At 35.0% G+C, this 24,338-nt stretch overlaps 1 protein-coding gene across 2 annotated transcripts in view; it reads right to left on the bottom strand.

Moving 5' to 3' along the window:
• FAT4 (FAT atypical cadherin 4) overlaps window positions 1-24,338 on the bottom strand; it is a 175,603-nt gene that overhangs the window by 46,572 nt on the left and 104,693 nt on the right. For both annotated transcript variants that reach the window (XM_045055890.1, XM_011281676.3), the window contains one exon: window positions 7,242-7,422. In XM_045055890.1, the coding sequence (XP_044911825.1) occupies window positions 7,242-7,422 (181 nt within the window). The remainder of the gene's footprint in view (window positions 1-7,241; window positions 7,423-24,338) is intronic.

Consider the following 24,338-nt stretch of genomic DNA (forward strand, 5'->3'; position numbering starts at 1 on the left):
TTTTACCTCACTTCTAACACTTCAATTCATAAAATTCCTTCTTTCTAAGCCTTTTCTCTCCATTTATAAAGTGTTGATCACATATACGTTCCTTTCACTTAGTACTTTGGAGCATTAAATGTAATTTCATATGAAATGCACTTGGTATTGTAATTGGTACATGATGAGAATTAAAAGTCCAGTTTTACACACATAACAGACTATATACACATATTTAATTATAATATAATAGTCTATCATATATAATCTATTATAATCCATCTACATATTTAGTCAAATGGATAGGTGGACTAATTGATAGACACTTGGAGAAGTAGGTGAAAATCCTGTCCTCAAGCTTACATCCTGAATGGAAGAAAGAGAGAAATACAAAACAAGGCAGTATATTCAAGTAGAAGTATTGCTCTAGTTATCCGAAAGACAAAGAGACCACTTTTGACTGGAGTGATTAAAGGAAAGCTTTCTGTGAAGAAGGCTAAAGTTAAGCTGAGCTTTAAAGGAGCTACCCATCTTGCAATAGTGGTGAAAAGGGAGAAAGGTGGTCTAGGTCAGGAGTCAGCAAATTTTTTTCCTTAAAAGGCCATTGCTAGTCAATATGCCTCTGCAGGCCATAAGAGCTCTGTTGCAATACTCAGCTTGCTGTTGCAGGACAAAAGCAGCCGCAGACAATACATCCATGAATGGGCATGGCTATATCCCAATACAACTTTACTTACAAATGCAGGTTTAGCCTATAGATTGCCATTTGCAGAACCTGGATCTAGGATACAGAAGAACTCGAACAAAGCCATAAAGCTTGGGAAAGCACAGATCCTTTTCCCAGGGGCAGAAAGTGATCCAGTGAGGCTGAAAGTTTGGCTATATGTTGAGGGTTTGTGCAGAATAAGCTCGGGAAGACGCTGGGGCCATTTATGGAGTGACTGGAATATGGAGCCTGGGCATTATGCCACAGGCAAACTGGAAGTTGAAGGATTTTGAGGAAGGGAGTATCACTGTTAAAGCTGAGCCACTGAACGCCCAAGCTGGTTCATATTACTGCCGTTGCTCTTTCATTCACTGACTCAGGCTTTGCTTCAACCAGACTACTTCCTACAGTACTGAGAGATCAATCATCATAAAACGTAAACTAGTCGTGTGATTGCCCACTTCAAACACTTCAGTTGTTTCTCCCATTAGACACAGAAAGGTGTGTGACTTTTTTCATATGATATACAAGGCCCATTCCTAATCCACACTGACCATACGGAACCGCTTTGCTTCTCTGATGCCATGTTTCTGCAGAGCCCTTTGCCTTTGTGCCTGTTGTTGTCTTTGCCTAGAAGGTCTGTCATCCCTTATTTTGTGATAAGCTACTTCTCAGTCTTTCCAGAAATCATCAAGTACTTGAAGCTTCTACTGATTTCTTCGAACAGCATCGAGTATGCTATTCTTTCCACCCATTCTGTGCTTAAACTATACTTGTTGCAAAGTACTATAATTTCAAGATTACAAAATTATCTCCTATACTGAACTGTTCTCCTTGTGGTGGCTGGAGGTCCTAACTCTTTGGAACTTAAAGTGCCCAGGACATAGTGAGGGCTTCAAAATTATACAGTACAGGGTAGTACAGAGATTAGAAACCAGAGTCAGGGAAGAAAGTTAATTTTTATTATAATAGTCCAGGCATGATGTAATTGTGGATTGAACTAGAATCTTGGCAGGAAAAATGCACAGAAGAGAATGGGTGCCAGAGGCCTTAGTAAGGAAGAAACATGAGAACTTGTCCACTGACTGAGTATAGGGGGAGAGGGTGACCCCTGGCTATCCAACATCGATGAAAAAAGCAAGACAACACCATTAAGACAAAGCAGAATGCCAAGATGAGAAACAGGAAAGTTAGGAGCTTCTGATATGCCGTGCTCCTGCTGCCAGCAGATCCTCCAGGTAGAGATGTCACCTACAGAGTTAGAGTTAGAAATACAGGAAGGGGATCTCTGGGATGGAGTCGGAATCAATACCACAGATTTAGAGGCTTCTGCATAGTTTTCTGGGTGGTTGCAGCCGTGAAAATGAAATATTCTCCCTCTCCTTCTCTCTCTAGCTCACGCTCTCTCACTTTTCTTGCTCTCTCGCACTTTTGCTCTCACACACACACCAAAAAAAGAAAGAAAAAGAAAGGACTGAGAAAAATATGATGGGGAATATCTAAATTACTTTGCAAAGAGAGAAAGAGGAGATTAGAAGGTAAATTAGAAAGTGTGGTCAGAGATGCAGAGTGAGAAATAAGAGATAACATTTCCATAGACACTGACGAGAAAAAAAAAGGTTAAAAAGGAAGGATGATATGTGGTGCAAATATTGCAAAAGGTAAAGGAAAATAAAGACTCAGAAAAAGTCACTGAACTTGGTAAATTTCAGCAGAATCTTTGGATAGATTATTTTTTCATAGATCAATGGAGGAGAAAAACCAGTTGGAAGATTTTTGGGAAAAAATGGCTGGAGAAAACTGTGAGATAATGACCCAGTCTGGGTCAAAAGTGTGATATAAAAAAAAAAGTGAGTGCAAACAGCAGTTCTAAGAATATTGGAATCATTCATTCAATGCATTTATTTAGGTGTCAGTCACGACTATGGTGCAGATGTTGTGAAAGGAAGACTATATTAGGAATAAAATAGATATAAGAAGATTAACAAGAAAAAAACATTAATTTAACGAGTTTTGGGTCCTGATAATTGTATGAGAGACATTTATGCATATTAACTGATTACATATATACTACTTGGCACATAGTAGGTGATCAATATATATTTAACTCTCACAAATTATAAAATAACAATTCATATCTCCACTTTTACTGATGGATACACTGAGCCTTAGAGACACGAACATGACTTTTCTAAGTCATGGTAGGTAAATAAAAACACCCAGCATTCAATACCAGATATTCTGAGGGTTTCCATAGGGATAAATACATGATTCAGGGAAGAGGGATGATTTGAAGATTCAAGAGAGAAATGCAAAAACTGTAAATTAAAGATGTGGAGGAAGTTAAATGGGATGGCATTAAGAGCACAGAGTAAGGGACTCGCCTTTGAATGTTGACCCTGTCAATACAATTTTGTAAGTTTCCCCACTGCTATGACATAAAATTAGAAATAAGGTTTAAATGGAGATTTGGTCCAGTTGGGATAAAAAGGGATACATTTCCTTAAAAGCTAACTTTGGAATGAGTGTCTGTCTGGGAAGCAAATATGTAAACCAGACAAAGACTAAGAATTAATGCAGTCTAGTTTACTAGAGGGGAAATATCAAAAGTGAAATAAAGAGTATAACTCACCATCCATACAAATCTATAGTTTTATCAAATGGGTAGAAAGAAAAATATAAATAAGTATTGGTTGGGCGATTGCTGTATGTAAGATTATGGTGGACTATAAGGGAAAAGTAACAATATATGACACATAACAGGTTGTGCTATTAGAGAGCCCACAAGTAGTTGGGTAAATGACTTACACTGTAATATTTAAATAAGCAACATAAAATTAATATAAAATAGCTCTGTTAACCAGGAGAATGGGTTTGCCCCAGATTCTATGCATAACGAGGAGCAATTAACACCTAATATAAAAGTGTATTATATTCCATTAAAAAGATATGAAGCCAGAGTAAATAAGGTTTAGGTTGGCATCACTACTTATTTTACCTATGAAAGTATTTTAAATTTAAGCTGTAATAATTGTCCTAAGTTAATTTAAAAGTGAATTTAATAATTTTACAAAATAAAAATAGCTTCAATTTTTATATTATCTGACTTATGACAGTCAATGTAGTCATTTAAAGATTTTTGCATATGCATTTTATAGATTTCAGGGCATGTAAAAGTATAAAGTTAATTCTCTCATATTAAAGGAGGAAAAATATTCAACCAGTCAACCAAACAACCAAAAATCAAAACAATCATTTCAAAGCTACCAATACAACTGTGTAAAACACTCTGGAAATATTGACAGGATTTCCTAGACCAACTTTCCATTGATCACCATTGTCCACAAACGTAAGATCACATGTAGCAGTGAAACTTTGACATACACTAGAAGAAAATAGCGTACCATCATAACATTTTATTCTAGCACTCATTGATTTTGTAAGCACACAGCTTCACAATTGTTGCAGCAATTGAAACATCTCAGATGGGAATAGTTATGCTACTGATTTGTCATACTCTATATTTTATCTTTAGAGAAGGACTCCTTGGCATGGCAGATAAATATTTATTAGACTATAACACTACAATGGATAGGACATCTCTTCCAAAATTGTCACAAACTTACTGAGCACTAACAGATGGCAAGAAAAGGGAAAAGTGCTTTGCATATATTGGGACAGTATGGGTTGATGGATATTGAGTAATTTTTGTTCTAACATTATTCTAAGCAGTTCACTTAGAACTGTTAAAGTATTTTATTTGTCCTCACAACAATTCCATAAAGTCACTTTTATTATGTAGTATACCTATTACATTGATAAGAAAAAAACTGATGCCCAGAAATGTTCAATAAACTGCCCCACAATTAATAGGAGAGTCAGGACTCCATTCTACACAGCTTCATTCTCAAGGCTGTGCTCTTACCACAAAGCTAAAGACTTAGTTCTTAGGGTACAAATTCCATTATTCCTATGCTTTGGTGTAGGACAATTGAAGGAGGTTGTATTTACTGCCTTTTTGAGGTTCATGCCAGGAAGTAGTTAGGTTGTACCTGCCTTTCTCCAAGTGGTACTAAGCACAGTGAGCCAAAAGCATATAACTATGACCTTGGGCAGAAGTTTTCTCCATCCTTAATGATTTGACTGTATAAGCCTCTTAGAATTCAGCTCTTTGCCTGGAAGTAGGTCCCAGCTTCTGAAAGAAGTTCATGCATAGCCTTTCCTCTTATAGTGCATGTCAGTGTCCATTCTCTTCTGGATTTCCTTCTGTATATCTCCGGTCAGAACTGCTTAGCTCCCTAGGTGACTCTTCCTTCTAAACGTGCTTATCAACTGTTAGGAGAATTCCAGAAGACTCATTCCTGCCCCCCTTTTATTTCTCTATTCTCTCTCCTAAAGTGTTCTTATTCAGTGCCTTGGTTTTACAGAGCATTGATGATTCTCAAATCTGTATCTACAGCCCTGATGCAAACCTAAGCTTCACACTCGTAGTTTTAATGTCCCAACTGATATCCCCATGTGAATGACTAGTAGTCACTTCAAATTGGATTCAAGTAAGAACTCCTGGTTTCCCCCATGCCTGTTTCTCCTCCAATGTTACCTATAATGGTACCACCATCTGCCCAGGTGTTCAAGCCAAAAACTTAGTAGATGGCCATTCTGATTTCTCTCTTTCTTTTAGTTCCACTTACAATCTCAAATGTTTTTCCAAATACATTCATTCAATTTTCATTTTTCCACCTTAGTACAAGGACACTCCATCTTTTGTTTGAATCAGTATATTAATTAACACCTGAATGGTCTCACTGGTTTCTCTTCTAATAGCTTTTTTCTACAGTCCTGCCTCTAACCCAATCCAAACAGATCAGTTTATTTTGGCCCCTGTTTGAAATACTCCAATAGTTTATCACATAAATGATTTTAAGAATTTCAATTAATTAATTAATTAATTAATTAATATCTCAATTTCTTACCATGACCTAGGAGCCCTTGTATGGGCTACATGATTTGGCCCCTGCCTACCTCTCTGAGCCTGTTCTCACTCTGGTCCACACTCACAAAACTTCCTAGTTAAATACACCATGCTTACTTACATTCCACAGCCCAGTTCTTCAGCCTAAAAGTCACTTCCATAAAGAAGTCACCCATATTAACCATACCTAATAGTCCCTTGTCACTCTCTTGTTATATAAGCCTATTTTATTTTCAAGGCTGCATTCACCATATTAAGTAATCTTCTTTATTTCATATTAAATTGCCTATCTACCTCACAAAGCCTGCCGGCTCGAAGAAAGTGGAAAGTTTGTCTTGTTACCCATACTAAAAACTCAATGCATGTTTATTAAATGAAAAATAGCTTGAGGTCTTCTATATACCTCAGTCACCTCTGCCAGCAGGAAGAGACTACTTAATAGCAGTTTCCCAAAGTGATTTTATAAATAGGAAATTAGTAACAAACAAAATAAATCACTAACCAAATCATCACAGGATCAACATTCACAGGCCACCTTTTACTGATAACTACAGAACACTCAGATTCTCTTTTCTGACCCATTACACAGCCATCCGACCTCCTCTAATTTACCTAACATAAGCCTACAGAGATTAGGGATGTTGTGTGGGTAAGAAATATTTATGTCTTTGAGAGTCTTCTCTGGAAAACTTAGAAATCTTCGTTTCTTACTGTTGATAATAGGAAGAAGTGAAGAAGGTGACACACAACTCGATCCACCAAATGTTACAACACAACCATTTTCACATCGTCTCTGAAAAAGGTACCATATTGTTTTCTCCATTTTAAATGGGTTTCAGTAGATTAACAGAAAGTTTTTAAACTTTGAAAACACAAATATTCTTATCGAGGCTAGTGGCTGGGTTAAAAATGGCCAAAATTCTTTGATATTCCTCTTCAAGTGGTGAGGTGCATTTCTCCTCCCAGTGAATCTAGGCAGGTCATGGCTGCTTTGACAAAGTATTATGGAAGTGATGCTACACCACTTCTAGGACTTTTCCTTAAGAGCACTGGCAGATTTCGCCTGAGGTTCTTGGACCCCAGAGCTACCATGTAGCCCATTTCAGCTACATGCCAAAGAACCATATTGTGAAGCCCTGAGACCACAAGATCAGAGACAGGGGGCCAGCAGAGCCCAACCTTCCAATCATCCTTGCCGAAATACCAGACGTCGAGTGAAGACATCTTGAACCTTCAAGACTGCCCAGTTACCAGGTAAATACCATTAAGTGATACCAGTCAATCACATGAAGCAGAAGAATCTCCCTGTGAACCCAGCCCTGTAAATGAACTACATGGACTACAAATTCATGAGATAGATAAAAATATAAATAAAACTAAGTAATTAAAATTTTAGAATGACAAGTAAAATCATTGTTTAAATCCTCATTTTAGCTATAGTTAGTTATTCAACAGTACATGGACATAATAAGGCTATGGGTTAATGTTACAGAATTTCTAGCAAAATTAAGCATTATATTCAGTTAGTCCAGACTAATGTTTAATGAAAAAATAATCAAAGTTTACAAAGGAAAATGTACTGACCTGATAACTGCATTTGTTGAGGCATCAGCATCTGAGGCATTTACCAATAAAACATCTGTTCCAGTGGGTGCATCTTCAGGAATTATTGTGAAATACATTTTACTGGCAAAAGTAGGGACATTGTCATTGACGTCATCTACGATGACATTGATTGTTCCAGTTCCAGTCAGGGCAGGGGATCCTAGAAAGAGAAGAAAATCAAGTTTTTAATGTTTATAAATAACAAAGATAACAGCAAATTTAACATTAATTAGTTACAGATAACACTACTGGAGACAATTTAGAAAACATCTCAAAGTGAAATTTCTAAATGCTACAAGTGATTGAGTGATTTTTGATTCTTTTACAAGTATTTTCATTTATAAACTAGTATTTCAAATCTTTTCTGATGATATTGAACAAAAAGAGTATGTCAGCCTCTTATTCTATTTGAAAGGTGCTGATTTGGCAATGAAAAACACAACAATATCATTTAAACACCACAAAACAGGCACTGCTGGTTTCTCTGAAATTGCATTAAAATAGCTCACTCCAAATTTGGAGAATACCCATGGGCATTGAATATCTGGCCAACTGACAAAGCACGAAAACTAAATTCCTAGCTGTGACTATCAATGTTAATATCAAAAATTTGGGTTTCTGGGTCTTTAAATTCCCTATTCTGAACTAATATTTGTTTGTAAAGGAAAAAAAAAAATAAAGCTTCAAGTTATATCTCAAAACCACGATCTTCCACTTGGTGGAAATAACATTATGTGGATGAGCTGACTTGGAATTATTTTTGTTACATTTATTTAATATTTAATATAAATGTGAAACAATTATTTTTTTTTTATTTCCTGTTCCAGCTCTGTTATCAGCATATAATGAAAAGCCAACATTGAACAAAACCTTGGCATACACTGTCCGTACTACACAAAGTTAACAGACTTTGTGGTGAAGGTCAGAAGCCATATTTGGTTACATTCTGTGGGTTATCCCAAAACTAAAAGTCAAATCAACTGTCTTTAGATGCATGTTCAAAATCAGTTTTCAAACTTTAATCTGTCTAAATAGAAACAATAGAGATCTGTTTAACTGTGTTTATCTAAAATAAAATAAAGCCCTGAATACTCTCTTTTTCTGTTTAAGATATTAAAACTTTCCATAAAATTATTCCCCCTTATATGAAATTTAAATTCTACTTATTTCTAGCACTCAACACTTTTTAATAAAAGCCACCCATTCATTCACTCATTCATTTCTCTGTAAAATGTCTATGGTGTTCCCTTTTACTCCTCACAGAATGGTGTTGAGATTCACAACCTTCCAGTATTTTTTTTCTAGTAATCCTGTGATTTGCTGATATTTCCTTTACTACTATTTAAACCTGTTCTATGTTCTTAGATTGTAACTACTGATGGCCTATAACCAATGAGCTTTTATGCTCAAATATATAGGAACCAAAATCAGACTAGAACAAACAGACTAGAAAATTATGGAATGCAATGGATTTAGTGATGTTATATGTGTGCTCTATACAAGGAAGCTTGAATTCTACATGAGATGAAAATGCATATGACCAGTTGAGCTAGGCACTGTGATGAAGCATGATTGCTCCCATAAATCTATGCAATGAAATTTAGGCTACATGGTGATAATTATTGCCAAATATATCTTTCTCAGTATTTTATATTAAACATTCCATTTCCATTAACATATTTTTAAATTCATGACTCCCAAAGTCTTACTTTTTATTTTTTTTTAATTTTTATTTATTTTTGACAGAGAGACAGAGCATGAGTCGGGGAGGGGCAGAGAGAGAGAGGGAGACACAGAATCCAAAGCAGGCTCCAGGCTCTGAACTGTCAGCAGAGTCCGACGCAGGGCTCAAACCCACAAATCGCAAGTTCATGACCTAAGCTGAAGTTGGACACTTAACTGACTGAGCCACCCAGGCACCCCAGAGTCTTACCTTTCAGATGTTTGATTTTGTATTAAAGGAAACAAAAATTAGTATTTACTATTGCTTACATGTATAGTTAACTATAAACTTACTAAAAGAGTATAATTGCCTTTTCACTAGTCACTTGATGTTAATAATGGTAAAATGATGTCACAAATATTTCATACACAAAATATATTTGGAAGTATTATAAACACTGGAGAAGCACATCAAAATAAGACTTTAAAGATCTCACTCAACATATTAATAATGATCATATCCTTAGGTAGACAAGTACTGGTTTAAGAAGTTTACATAGACTACATTGTGTAATCCTCATCAGTTAGTACCCCTGCTATCCCCAATATATGTTTAAATAAGCTGATAATTGGATTAAATGATTTTTCAAGGCCATAGACATAGTGAGAGAGCTGGAATTTAATCCATGGGACTTGGATGTGAAGCTGTTTGCCACTGGCAAAAAGCTGAAACGTGTTGCTAGCGGCTGAACGGGTGCCACTCAGCGAGATGTGCTGGGACTCTGGACAAGCTGAGCCCAGAGAACAACCTTAGACACAAGTTGGAGAAAAGCCCCAAGTCCATAGGTGATAGACCCTAGTTATTTGCCAGTTGAAGTTTGTGGGGCATTTGGAGACAGCACTCCTGTCAGAGACTTTCAATTTCTCATAAGCGTCCTGTTAAAGCTAACTAAATACCTTCAAGGGTATCATTGATGATCAATGTTTGGACTAAATCTCTTATGTATGTTTAATTATGTACAATTTGGTGAAATGCAAGTTAATTATCTGCATCATGTTGGTATCTTTTCCACTAGTTACATTAAAAAAAAAAAGGTAAGTAAAGGATAACTGTGTTTTCATGTGGGCAAAAGAGGATGCCATGGGAAGGACAGTGTGCACACTAGGATGTATTGAGAGAAGGAATAACTAAATCAAGTCCCTACAAGCAAAGGATAGGAGGATATGGAGGGCTCTTTTATATAGTTTACTGACATTGAACTCTACTCACTAAATCTCAGTTTCCTTTTCTGTAAAATGGGAATAATAAGCATAGAACATACCCCAAAGAGGTACTGAGGGAAATGTAACATGCTAAGGATAGTGACTGGTATATAGTTAAAATGTATTCCTTGTTCTTGTACTTGCTTTAGACACAAGAAAAATGAAAACTTTACATTATGAAGGTCCATTTTCTTAATATTAAAGATTTCAATTTTATAGTTCTCAGGATTTTTATTCTCCAATGAAGCTTTTGACTCAGCTCTATGATAATATTATTCAGGAAAATATTTTGAGTCATCCTTTCTTCTTAATGATTCCCTTGTAGTGTAACAAAATGAGACACTTAGCTCTCAAACCTTTCATAACTTTGTGGAGGACATGTTGATTGGAAATTTAAAGATAAAAAATTTGGTACTTTACAGTGAGAGAGTTTAAAGAAGACCTAAATATTTCTGGTATGCCCATTGCTCTCTAATCAACAATACTTAAACTTGTTAAGAAGTATCCCAGTAACTGCCAAGCAAAGGTTTTATCCTTGGTATTCTAAAGTGTCTGATGACACATATATGGAAAACCACATAAAATGATGACTAACTCATTTGGTCAGGAACATGTGATTTCTTTCTTTGTCTCTAAACTACATAAATATGGTTGCTGATGTGTTTTCTGAATTAGTAAGCAAAAAGAGAAAAACATTGTTTACCCAGGAAAATACTCAGCAAGTTCAATCTCAGTGTCTTCATACCAGAGAATACCTAATTTTCCAAAAGATTTTAAAAGCACACCAGTGACAACAAGATGGTCCCAGCTTGAGAAGTAGCCCCATAGGTGATCCCATATCCACATGGGAGCTCTTCTCAAGCAAAGGGTCCCCTTTGCTTCTCTTAGTAGCTGCCACAGCCCAGTTTATAAGCACTTAGGGTTCTTTTCCTATTTTCTTCAAGAATTGTCAGAATGAACCACAATTCTCCAGTGGCCTCCCCTTCTTGTTGCCCCAAAGGATGTGCATGCAGGTCTTATCTACTTTTTTCAATTTTATAAGGAAACCTTACAGACACATTGTTCTAAATTTCTAGGCCTTTTACTGAGATTTAATTAACCCTAAATTTGAATTCTGCTTCCAATATGTTTTACTTTCATTCTTGGGAATGGGACCTAACCGCCAAACAACCAGATCCCATCTCATCCTCGTCCACTAATAGCGTGAGCTCTGGAAGTCACTGCCTCTGAACTTTAGTCAGGAAAGTGAAATCAAAGGAGAAAAATGGAACGCCCCTGGTTTCACATAAATCTTATTTCTACATCACTGGTCTCAGATGAAAGACACAAGTTCCCTAGTTGATGGCCCACATAAATTTTGGCACTTCCTCTCATCTGCTAATTGAATGATGAAGCCATGTTTTCATCGTTGCTTTTCTGTGTTTGGTTGTCTTTAAACTCTCTCCCTCTTAACTATGTGAGGAAGTGGTCTAGGATCCTTATGTTCCTGTTTCCTAACAGTTTTTGTTATGTCCCTTGTGAAGTGCAGCACAATGCCTACTGTTACTTTATCTTTAGTCCACACCTCTCTGTTGGCTCTAGGCTGACACATGCGACTATCTGTTGTCTCTGCTTGCAAGTTACCAAAAAGCCTCAATATTAGTATGCGAAAAACTGAAATATTAATTATTCTGTGTAAATGTAGCCCATATTTTTATCTATAAATTGAAATATAAATATATATACATATATATTTGTATATACATATTGTTTAACACTTGAGATCATATTGTTTACTTGAGATCATGTATATATATATATTTATATACGTATTACTCATTTAATATACAGATTCTATATAATAGGTATTTTTTTTTGATAAAGAATTTGAGACTCAAAGAATTTAAGCAATTTATTTATATTCAGCCATAGTGGAAAGAGAGAGCCAATTTTGAACTCAATGCCATTCTTACTATAGATGTTTTACTCTGTATTATTATTACTATCAATGTACTCTGTCATATCCTCTGTTAAGTTATAAGCTAATAGAAAGCAGGAGTAATTTTATTTAATTCACCTTTATGTCAACCCATAATGCATACCATTAGACTTTGTTCTCATTCTGCAGTCTTTTCCTCTGATTCTTTATATGGAAATCTGGTCTAGTGACTGGCTAAAAGTTCAAAGAACAGAATACTTCTAGAAATATACATCTGGGAATACAGGCCCTAGCCTAAGGCTGGGGTCAGAGAAGAAAACTGCAGGCAAAGGTCAACGTTTTGGAGGTAGTCTACTACTTAAAAAACAGAGGGTCCCAATTAATACTGAATCCCAGGAGAAGAATCAGAATACTAGGGACCAATGTTTAGTTTGAATAGGTCTGCTAATGATGAATTATATAGGCAGTGGCATAATAAAGCAAGATTGTTCAATCTCATCTTGGATTGATTTATGAAAAACAGACACAATCAGAAAGAAGAGGCAGGATGTAGTGACACAGACTCCTGACAGATGACAGTGAGCCAATGAAAAGGGTTGAAGGTACAAATAAAATAAAAGGTCAAGGCCTCAGAAATTTATAATTATAGAGGCCAGGAGGTGCGGTGGACATTTGAAATATACTTATAAGTTGGAAGATAAGAAGAACTTCAAATTTCATTTTGTAAAATTTTTATGTATTGTATGCATTCATCTGTATACATGTATATATATACATATATACATAAGTGTAAAAATAAACATGAGTAAATTGGTAGAAACCTTCTGAAATTTTTAGAGCAAATATCAAACAATGCATATGATTCTGAAAAGCATTTTTAAAAGGGTGTGAAAATAAATCACACACACAGAGACTGTTTACAACTTAATCTTCTGATAATCCATTATACTATGGTAGTTTCATGCTCTGTGTGGGTCATATTTTATATTTTTGAATTTGAAAAATGATTAAGTGGATATTGGCTTTTAACACTGGTGGCTTAATATGCTCAAATATATCAACATAAAGTTCAAATTAATTTAAAATGAGATTTAAAAAGAAAAAAGTTTTAAGCAACTGCTCTATCAGAAAATACATTTTTAGTAAGTGTAATAAATGAGTCTAAATGAGTAATTAAAGTTCACACTGCAGGCAGATTACATTTTTTATGTTAACCCTTATAAATTAAACATACTTTCATGAAACATGAAAAACTATTCTGCAGAAATAAAATTTTTGCTTAACTAAAATCTGTTGCTTTGCAACAAAGCCGATTTCATTCTTGACATCAAACATTTGGTGAATAGGTCCTCTGGATGTGTGTTTGTTGTAGTAAAGTATTAGCTTCTTTTTTTTTCTTTCCCAAGAAGTAAACACATTTTTCTCACAGTAAGCCGTCCGCTGAAAATCTACTGAAATTTCACCCGTTCTATATTAACATTAGACCTTGTGTGGTTAGATTTAAATTTGAATTCAGCCAATCTATAAAGCAAATAAGTACGGAACCTTTCGAATACGAACAGAAACTGTGTATTTTAAAAATAACATTTATAATGTAATTTATTACTGCTAATTAGTTTTACAAATATATTTATATAAATTAGGTATATATACTCTTAGATAACACTTGATTTTTAAATTATTGCTGTAGGAATCTTTACCAAGAACACCATATTTCCTTGATAAATTCTTTTACTAAATAGAAGTGATAAGTAAAAAAGGGAAACTATTTAATAATGTTATGAAAATGACACTGAAAAGTCACACAACTATATGAATGTACTTAATGCTACTGAATTGTGCACTTAAAATAATTAAAATGGTAATTATGTTATATATATATATATATAGCCACAATTTAAAATTTTTATAAAGTAATATATAATGTTAACAAAATATTTTATCCCGCACAAAAAGCAGGTCTTGAGGAATTACTTTTTAGAGGACTTTAAAAGAAAATCCTCAATACATGTTGAAACTCTGAAACATTAAAGGCTACCTCAAATGCTAAACATAACTTGCCTCCTGCCTACTTAGTTAAAATATCTAATTATATATTTATGAAATAATGATCAAAACACACTACAAAATGATTATGCTTTATCAGGATAAAATGAAAAGACTTTTTGAAAAGGTAAAAAAAAATTCTCACAGTGAGGTCAGTTTTTACGACATTTAATGTTTATCTTTTAAGTCATATAAATATTTTCATTAATATTGCAAATAGTTTGTATCCACTTCAAAGTTGGGTCCTTTGTCCACTCGTATTTATAGCTTACACGAATAAATAAAATCTACACTGAAATTATTTTATTAAATTTTAATTCTATGCAACATAATGACAATTCTAGCTTTCACTTAACAATTTTAGAAGCTAAATCATTTGTTTTTGTATTTGTATCTAGTGAATATACAAATGAAATTCTATGTAGGAAGAATTTTTCTTACTAAAGAGTACCTGGTTTTAAAAAAAAGTATTTAAATAAATAATTTATAATAATATAATGTCACTAACATACATGGTACAAAGTCTTACTAGAAATAAGAGGAAGTAAAACAATTGTTATCAACTTTGGAAATAAAATTCTCATCCTAGGACAAGTATTTTGTTAAAGTAAGCATATTTGGCCCAAGATGGACCCATTCATGTTAAGCGTCACATCAGCAAACCAGAACTTAATTGTCTGTGCTCAGTTCTCCAGAAACAGAGGTCAACCAACCAGTACCTGCCTCTTCAGCACAAATTACCTTAGCTCACTCCAAGTCTTCCTTATGCCTATAAGGAAAGCAACCTTGCTTTAACCAATCAGCAAATGCCCTGTATAATGTCCTCGCTCTTCCCGTTGAAGTACTAACCAGGCCAGACCCTGCTTAGCTTCTGAGATAAGACAAGATCAGGTGTGTTCAGGGCTGTAGAGGGCTTATCTGGTCTACACAAATCTCTTGCCTTGTACAGCTCTGTGAAGGTTCTTTCTGTCTACTAGCTTGGATACTGTTTGATTCATGAATTGCTGAACAAAAGCCTATGAGATCAGTAACTTGTGGAAAAAATTTATTTCAGCAACTCTGATGGAAATAACTAAGACTGCCTTAGACGCAAATATACAACAAGTTAAATACAATTAATTTTTTTGTAATTGAAGATAATCCTGGCTCTATCTGACTTATGGAACCACTGGTGCCTTGTGGAAAGCTTTCAAGCAATTTTCATTATTCAAAATGTTCATTATAACACACAAGGCAAGCTCTTCTTCAACATTTTCCCACAAATAATGCTGACAAAATGCCATCTTTCTGGAACATTTAAAAAACAACCATCTTCCAATGTAAAATGTCATATTCCACATTTCTGACCTCTCTTTTGATTATAGAGCCATTTATAATGCAATGACTGTCTCAGCTTAAACAATATGACAGATAGCATTCATTCAAATGTCATCATATCTTCACCAAGAAAATAAAGCATATTTATTAGCCCTTTTAGCTTTTAGAATCAACTTTTGCAAAAGCATCATGTTTCCCCTCCATTAAAAAGTAATTTTCTATCCCTGCATAAGAATGAAGTTTAGGCCTTCTTTCAGTCATATGATAAATGTCCTTAATTAGAAATGCTAATAACTGAACTTTTCCCCTCAGACCTATTAGTTATGCTGACACATAGATGCTTCATAACTAAACTTTTTGGTCTAATCTATACACAGAATATCTCTATATCCCTTTGTATATTAGACCAAGAACAGATAAAGAATAATGTATTTAATTTGTGAACTGATTAATTTCCCACCTCCAAATTCAATGCCAACATACACACATAGCACAACTGATTCATTGTACGTGTACATATGTGTGTATCACACATATTGTATACTAGAAAAAATATCTAACACCCGTTTTACACTTTCTAAAACCCTTGGACATGCATTTCCTGATTTAAGAAGAATATCAATCCTTTGATTTCAAATTTATGAATATTCTTATTTTGCAAGCTGTTTTAATGGCTAAAAACCACTTGGTTTTTAAGGGTTTTTTTTTAAATATAAAAATAACATTTAATCCAAAGAAAGGAAATTCTTATAAATGTGGTCTATGCAAAACATATCACAGTAGACAAGCTAATATGTGGAAGCAGTGAGTAATGGTTTAGAAATGTTTTCCCTGACAGGGTTACCAGTTTTAAATCCCATTTTCACTGAAAAACAGCTGCATGCTAAGCCAAGTTGCTTATCTTCTTGAATGCTTAGTTTTAGTTTTTTTTTCTTTTAATTCATAAAATTGGAATAATAGTGTCTAATTTACAGTGCCATTACGAGATTAAATGAGATGATATAGTACAAATTCTGGCACATACAAGCCCTCAGAATTCACGGAATGGAAAGTTTATGACTTTTTCACGTTGTATCTACCCCAATGTCTTCTCTAAGAGCTAAACTTTTGTATATATCTCCCTGACATCTCCATCGGATATCTCATATCTAAAATATACCATATCCCAAAATTAGTTCTTGATAATTTATCTTAAAATTCTTCTATCTCCCTGTCTCCAAATTTCTAAGGCAAATATTCTAGGACTCCTGTTTGATTCATCTGTTTTCCTAACTTCCTACGTCTCCTATTCGATCATCGAGTCCCACTAGCTCTATCTTCAAAATGGATAAGATATTTAGCTCGTTACGTCACACCGTCCCCTTATGCCAAATACTATTATCTCCTTCAGGGATTGCTGTCATGGTCTTTTAACCACCATTTCTATTTCTGCTCTTGCTCTTTACCACCACTACAAAGCCAGATCTCTTCTCCATGAAACCAGATCTTTCCAAAATCTCTCGGCACTCTCTGTCCAAAACCTTAACAAGGCTTCACCTCTTTGAACAAAATTAAAATTCTTTACCCTGCCCTAAAACATTTGTGTGATCTAGCTTCTGCTTCCTCCATCCTCCAAGACTGTCTTTTTTTCACCCTTGTCCAGCCATCCAGCACCTCTTGCAGTTCTCTGGGTGTGGTCAACTCCATCCTTGCCTCAGGGCTGTTTCATCTGCCAGCAACACTGTTTCCCTGGATTTCCACATTTCACTTTCTTGACTATACTGTCCTCCAGTTCCTCACTCTGTGCCACTTAACCTGCTTTATTTAACTTCATAACAACACAATATCAAGATGCTTGTTACACATTAATATAGCCTATAGAAGCAGAAGAATCTCATTGACTGTAATCAGAATTCACTTATAAGGTCTATTGAATTAGCTTCATGGGGGCGCTTGGGTGGCTCAGTCAGTTAAGCATCCAACCTTGGCTCAGGTCATGATCTCGTGGCTTGTGAGTTTGAGCCTTGTGCCGGGCTCTGTGCTGACAGTTCAGAGCCTGGAGCCTGCTTCACATTCTGTGTCTCCCTCTCTCTCTGCCCCTTCCCCATTCATGCTCTCTCTCTCTCTCTCTCTCTCTCTCTCTCTCTCTCACACACACACACACACACACACACACACACACACAAATAAATACCTTAAAAATTAGCTTCATGGTTTGATTTTAATAAATGCAAAATGACAGCTGGCAGGGATCATTGATAATATTCTCATCTTCTACCTGGAAATTCTAATTAATTTTTTTGTATCTTCTCCTACCTAGCAATTTAGCTTGAACAATGACTAAATTTAAGCCTATTTTAAAAAGATCAATATTGAAATTACTGATTCTAATTAATTTGGCTTCACTTAAAAATATTTTGAACTTGATTCAATGTATTTGGAAAAATAAAAATAACAGTTAAATGTCTTATTCATTAGAGTACAATGAACAACATATAAGAAGAAAAGCTTTATTAAAATTGCATTTTTGGAAATCTGTGTTATTCAGAGACTCAGCAGATCCTAATTCATAAATACAGTATACATGAGCAAGAACTCAGTTGGCAGGCAGAAATCCTTGATATTGTTCTTGACTCTGTCAGTCTCATTCTTCAAGCTCTGGCAAACTGCCTAATTATTCCAGGCCTCACTTTTCTTATCTCAAATATAAAGAAAATGGTCTGGTTCATCTCCAAGAAGTCCTCTGGCTATAAAATTATTATTTTAAGTCAAATTTTTCTAATTTGAAAGTGTTTCATGTATAGTTCTCTTTCAAAATCCTTCCATATTACACACTGAAATCCAACAAACATCACTCTATTGTCATATCACCTTGTTTTAATGTTTTTTCACACACTAATTGAGTTCCCTGAAAGAGTAGTGGCAGACAGTAATGGCTCACAGATTCTAAAATTCTGGTGAGGGCAGAAAATAATCTTGCATTAAAAGAATGTATGTATATACATATATATATCAAACCTGAAAAAATCACTTGTATAAATGTATATCTATTGGAACGGTTTATCTAAACACCAAAATTCCCATGACAAAAGTCAAAACAAGTGAAAGTTTTCATATTACGTTTATATGAAGAGTCATAGGCCCTTATTATTAAGCCATGTGAAGCTAAATACCATACATGTGACATATTTCTATAGCTAAAAAGGTGCTGGGTATTTGAGTGATATGGAAGGCTCACACTTTTTTTTTTGTTTTGTTTTGGGAAGCCCAGGTATTAAAGAATTGCTAAATGGTAACACTTCAAATGCACATAATTTCTTCTTATGCAGATTTTGAATTAGTGAATTAAATTAAGAAAAGGTAGGGGGCACAGCACAGAGTAGAACAAGACCTACCTAGAAACATCTAATAGATAACAGAATTGAATGAGATCCAGAAGGTTCAAGGGAAAGTCATGAGAACATAGCTCAAACAGTATTTTAAGTATCTAAACTGAATTAAAGCCATAAAATGCTTCACTGGGTCCTTACATATGACTGCAATTTATCACATCACACTAAACACTCCAGAGGCTTAAACACTTGTGCTGTTTTTTCAAAGCAGAGGTCAATTTGAATGACCACAACCAATGTAGAAAAACTTCTGGAATTTCAGCCATGAGTTTACAAAGATTGGTGCTTTTCCTTTTGGTAGGACCTTTGAAAAATCTGCAAGTGATAAATATACAACAATAAACTAAAAGCCTGGTAAATAAAATATGAAATAACAGTTGCATATTAAAATAACAAGATGGTGATGATTGATTATCATGACTTTCTACCCATTAAATCATTTTATCATTTAACAAATGTTTAGTAAGCACCTGTTATGTCACAGGTTCTGTTCTGGGTGTTTCTGGCAATTCATTTTTTTTAAGTTTATTCATTTATTTTGAGCAAGACAGAGACAGCACGAGTGGGGGAGAAGCAGAGAGAGAATCCCAAGCAGGCTTCGCACTGTCGGCCCAGAGCCTGACATGGGGCTCAAACTCACAAAACTATGAGATCATGACCTGAGCCAAAACCAAGAGTCAGATGCTTAACCTACTGAGCCACACAGGGGTGCCCCTCTGGAAATTCATTTGGCACAAGACTTAGGAAGTTTACATTCTATTGGAAGGATATCTATTGATAGAGTTTGATTACTCCACACACTCATGTATGATATTAGATTTTCAGATAATAATTGGTTTTAAGACAAAATCACAACAAGGCAAAGTGATAGTAAAACTGGAAAGAGGGATTACATTAGATTGGTGGTCAGATAAGTCCTTTCTGAGGGGCGCCTGGGTGGCTCAGTCAGTTAGGTGTCCGACTTTGGCTCATGTCAAAATCTCACGGTTTGTGAGTTCGAGCCCCACGTTGGGCTTTGTGCTGACAGTTCAGAGCCTGGAACCTGCTTCGGATTCCGTGTCTCCCTCTCTCTCTCTCTACGCCTCTCCTGCGTGCACTTTGTCTCTCTCTTTCTTTCTCTCAAAAATAAGTAAACATTAAAAAAAAAGAAAAAAATAAGTCTTTTATGAGAAGTTGACATCTCACCTAGATATAATGGCAGAATAACTAAAACATGAATGTGTCTGGCCTTAAAAAAAAAGAAAAGAAAAAAGAAAAAGCCAGCTACAGGGTAGAACACTTCAGACAGAGTGAAGTACCTGAACACGGGGGCAAATGCAGGAGAAGGTTGGCAATTTTTAAAGGCCAAATTATCTGACATTGTCAATTTGCAATAAAAGTGACGGCAACTACTCTCCAGAAGCAAGTCACCTGATTGGTGACATTTACTGGCTTCTGTGTGTCAAATGTTTCCACACTGGCTGATGTCAACCCATCAACATGATGACAGTGAATGCAGAGCTGGAGATGACAGTGGCTGAGCCTGCCCAGTTCGGGAGGGCAGGTGCCTGATAAAGGTGGCAGTGGGTGGGGAAAGACCAAGTCAGAGAGGCGGACAGAGGCCAGGTCACTGAATGCTATGTGTCATGGTGAGAAGTTCAGGCTTTATTCTCAGAAACCACTGGAGGGTTTTTAAGCAAGCGATAGGGCATGATGATCTAATTTATAGTTTCAAAGTTCATGAGATGCTTGAAGAATGTACTTTGGGGAGAAGAGTTAGGCAGTTAGGGAGCTATTATATCAGTCCTGGCTTCGACCAAGGTGTTGGTAGTGGAAATGAAGAAAGTGGAAAAATTCAGGATGTTTTTCAATGTCTTTTTAAGGAAGAAATCTACTTGCCAATGCAGTTGTTGAATGTGGGGATACAGAGAAAAGGGAACGAAGAAGGATAACAGCAATTGGGAAATTGTGGACAAAGAAATTTATGGAGGGTAGGGAGTCAAAAAATTTTATCTGGGCTTACTGAGCTTGAGATGTTCAGCAAACAAGCTGACTAATATTAAACCTAAAAGTAAATCATTCTCATATTTATTTCTGCCAGTAAGCTTTTCATGTAGAAATTGGTATATTCATTTTATCAATATGAACATGAGGGTAACTTAACCAAGGTTATGTGGCTAAGAAATGGCAGAGGTGAGATTTGAACTTCAGTTTAACTACAAAGCTATGTATTTACCTCAGGATATACTTCCATTTTGTAACTGAATTCTCTGAATTAATTTTCTAAGTTATTGCTTTGGGCTCCCTGATAATTCACTGCAACTTACTACATTAAAGTCATATTATTTTATTTATTGCATATATAAGACAACGGTAAGGAAGACCCTTATAAGGAAGGCTACTTGGGAAGAGAATGCTAAATCTTGTGAAGGGCATTGACTGCTTTATAGCCAACGCCCCTCTTAAAAGCAGCCACATAGTTATGGCTTCTCTGTAGTACCTGCATTACTGTGCCAAGCTGAAGCTTTGGCCTCCTAGGAATTGGTACTTGGTACAAACTATTTCTATTTCTAGAAAAAATAACAGGAATACAGAATTAAGGGGAATATTTATATTTTTAATTATAAACAAAATATTATTCTGAGTTGAGTTATACTTTCAACCCATTACATTACCATTTAATAATTTAAGCCTATAGGAAAAGAAATGAGGTCGAATTATCTTACTCTGTTCTGGTTTTGTTATTTAGCAATGTAACATTCAGCCCCACACACACGTGATAGTGCAGTTGTAGCTCATTTTAAGTAGTAGACAGGAGTAGAGAGTTTCCAGATGTGCTACTTTATACTCATGCAGTCAGTAAATAAAAATAAAATAAGAGTGCAATGCTAATATTTTCTCTCCCAAAAATATTCAAAGATTTAAAGGTTTGCTGATAAAAACAAAAACAAAAACAGCTGATTCAAGTATTGCCATATTGCCAAAGTTAACCTATCTCTGGGCTGCCACAGGTAAGAATTTTTAAAAAGCAATGGGAAAGTAATTTGTGGGCTAGAATAAAACTGTCAAACTTTTTTCTTGTTTAGAATGCTTTGATATTTCCTGGTCCTTAGAACATGGCAAATTTGAGAATAACATGGCATCTGGGATCTAAAGCTGCCATATTTTTCTGAGTTTTCTCATGTCACCTACCAATTTGACTTTTAAATCAAAGAAGTGAATCTGTATTTTAAATCTTGTGTCAGAAACTTCATGGTTGGAATACAAGATTAAACGGCAGATTCTTAAGCCTGATACCTCAAACTCATGTTCTCTCACAAAAATGGTTTATTTGTGATACCCAAAGTATGCAAATTAATGGCATATAAAATCATTGTCACATATGAGTTTTAATGACTTTAAAATAATTCAGTCCAACTTCCCACACAACTTCTGATTGTTTTCTACATGATCCATATTAAATGATCTTCAGATACCTAAGTACTTTTTGTCTAGGGGCCTCAGACACATGAGCTCATATCAGGGCAACTCAAAAAAAAAAAAAAAAACACTCTCATCAAAATCTGTGCTTTCGGACAAAGTTTAAGAAATCCTCAGGGCGCCTGGGTAGCTCAGTTGGTTAGGTGTCCAACTTCAGCTCAGGTCATGATCTCAGTTCTGTGAGCTCAAGTACCGCATCGGGCTCTGTGTTGATATCTCGGAGCTTGGAGCCTGCCTTGGATTCTGTGTCTCCCTCTCTCTTTGCCCCTTCCCTGCTCACGCTCTGTCTCTCTCAGTCTTAAAACTAAATAAACATTAAAAAAAATTTTTTAAGAAATTCTCTAATTTCCAGGCTGCCAAAATGCTGAATCTCATTTACATCTCCCATCATGCTCTCTAACACCATATTTAAGGCACTAAATGACAAACTTCCAAATACCTTAATTTTACTGATAATCTGAATTTCCATAACTTATTAATACTCCTATCTCAATATTTGGCAGAATCAATACAGACATGGTCTTTCCATTTCTCATGTAGTGCCAACAATCCTTTCTAGAAATTAGAGTTATACTTCTATTATTTGTCCTAATATTAAGAATTTTAGATCCCCAATTTTCCTCAGACTCAAGGCTGATGGCATCAGTTTGACTCGCTGGAACCAGGGCTTGGTTCTTGCATAGTCTGCACATGTAGATCAATGTTTTATTGAATCTCCTCCTCGTGAAAGTTACTCCTAACAGGCTCATTCACCCACGTCTATTAGAAGAAAACACTTTTAGCTCTATCATTTCAAGGTGTTTTTTTTTTGTTTTTTTTTTTTTATTTTTTGTCTTTGTTTTTGTTTTTGTTTTTTTCCCCAAATGAAACGTCCCTTCCATATTGTCATTTTGTTGGAGAAATAGCACTACAAGTGATGGTTAACTTTGCTGGTCAGTCCACAAAATACTCTTTAACTGTATTTTGGTTGAACTATAGTTTTAAAAATCTGTGGTCTTCTTGAATAGTGAAACATTTACTATAAAATACATTCTTTGTAAGTTGAAAAGAAGTATCTGCTACAAACTAAAAATTTCTAAAGTAGTAAAGTATAAAATGAAACTTAATGTGAACTACAATTTTTAAAAAATGTTTATGAAACCAATACATCTATACATCTTTTAATAATAATACTTATGTAGTAAGGGACAGGGCAAATATTTCTAAGAATTTTACAGTATTTAAAGTGTATGAAGTACAATTCTTATTAAAATCATTATATACACGATGTTATAGGCATATTTAGCAATTTAACATAGGTTGTATCAATTAAACCTTATAATAAACTACTTTCTAGTTATTATTATCCCAATTGTACTGAAGAAGATACTGAAATTGAGAGAGATAGTACACCTTGCCTGAATCACAAAGAAAATTATGACAGAACCAGAATTCAAACCAGATTCAAAACGAAAGTTTTTATCATTTTATTATACAGATTAATACTAAGTTTTGGTTTGCAAATAAAATAATTTTGGCAATCAATATTATTATTTTCAAATTTGACTTTGCTTACACACTAAAAATTCAGTATACTCTGAACTTGCAAGTAAGCTATGCTAAGGTCTGAATCATACTCTGCCACATAGCTGTGTGATCCTGAGCAAATTATTTAACCACACTGAGTTTGGGTTTACTGTAAGTAAAATCAAAATAACATGCAAGGTTTTGAGATGATAAAGAAAAATGGGTTAATGTCTGTAAAACCTGTTATAATGCATGACACAGATGGATATAGATAGATATAGATATAGATATAGATATAGATATAGATATGGATATAGATATGTAAATTTCCTTCCTCTTCACAATATCCCCCACCCCTTGACTACATAGACATACAAAAATAATTTAAATTCTCAGAATCCCCTGGTTGAAAACAAGCACTCTTGTCTACATGGTTACATTCTTTCTCTACCATGATTTTTGACTTAGAATATTCCAAAGTACAAATCCTCTGATGGAGAACTTGTGGGCTGTGCCTGCTCATCCCAGATCACC

This window comes from Felis catus, chromosome B1 (assembly GCF_018350175.1).
Source record: "Felis catus isolate Fca126 chromosome B1, F.catus_Fca126_mat1.0, whole genome shotgun sequence".
Taxonomy (NCBI): Eukaryota; Metazoa; Chordata; class Mammalia; order Carnivora; family Felidae; genus Felis; species Felis catus.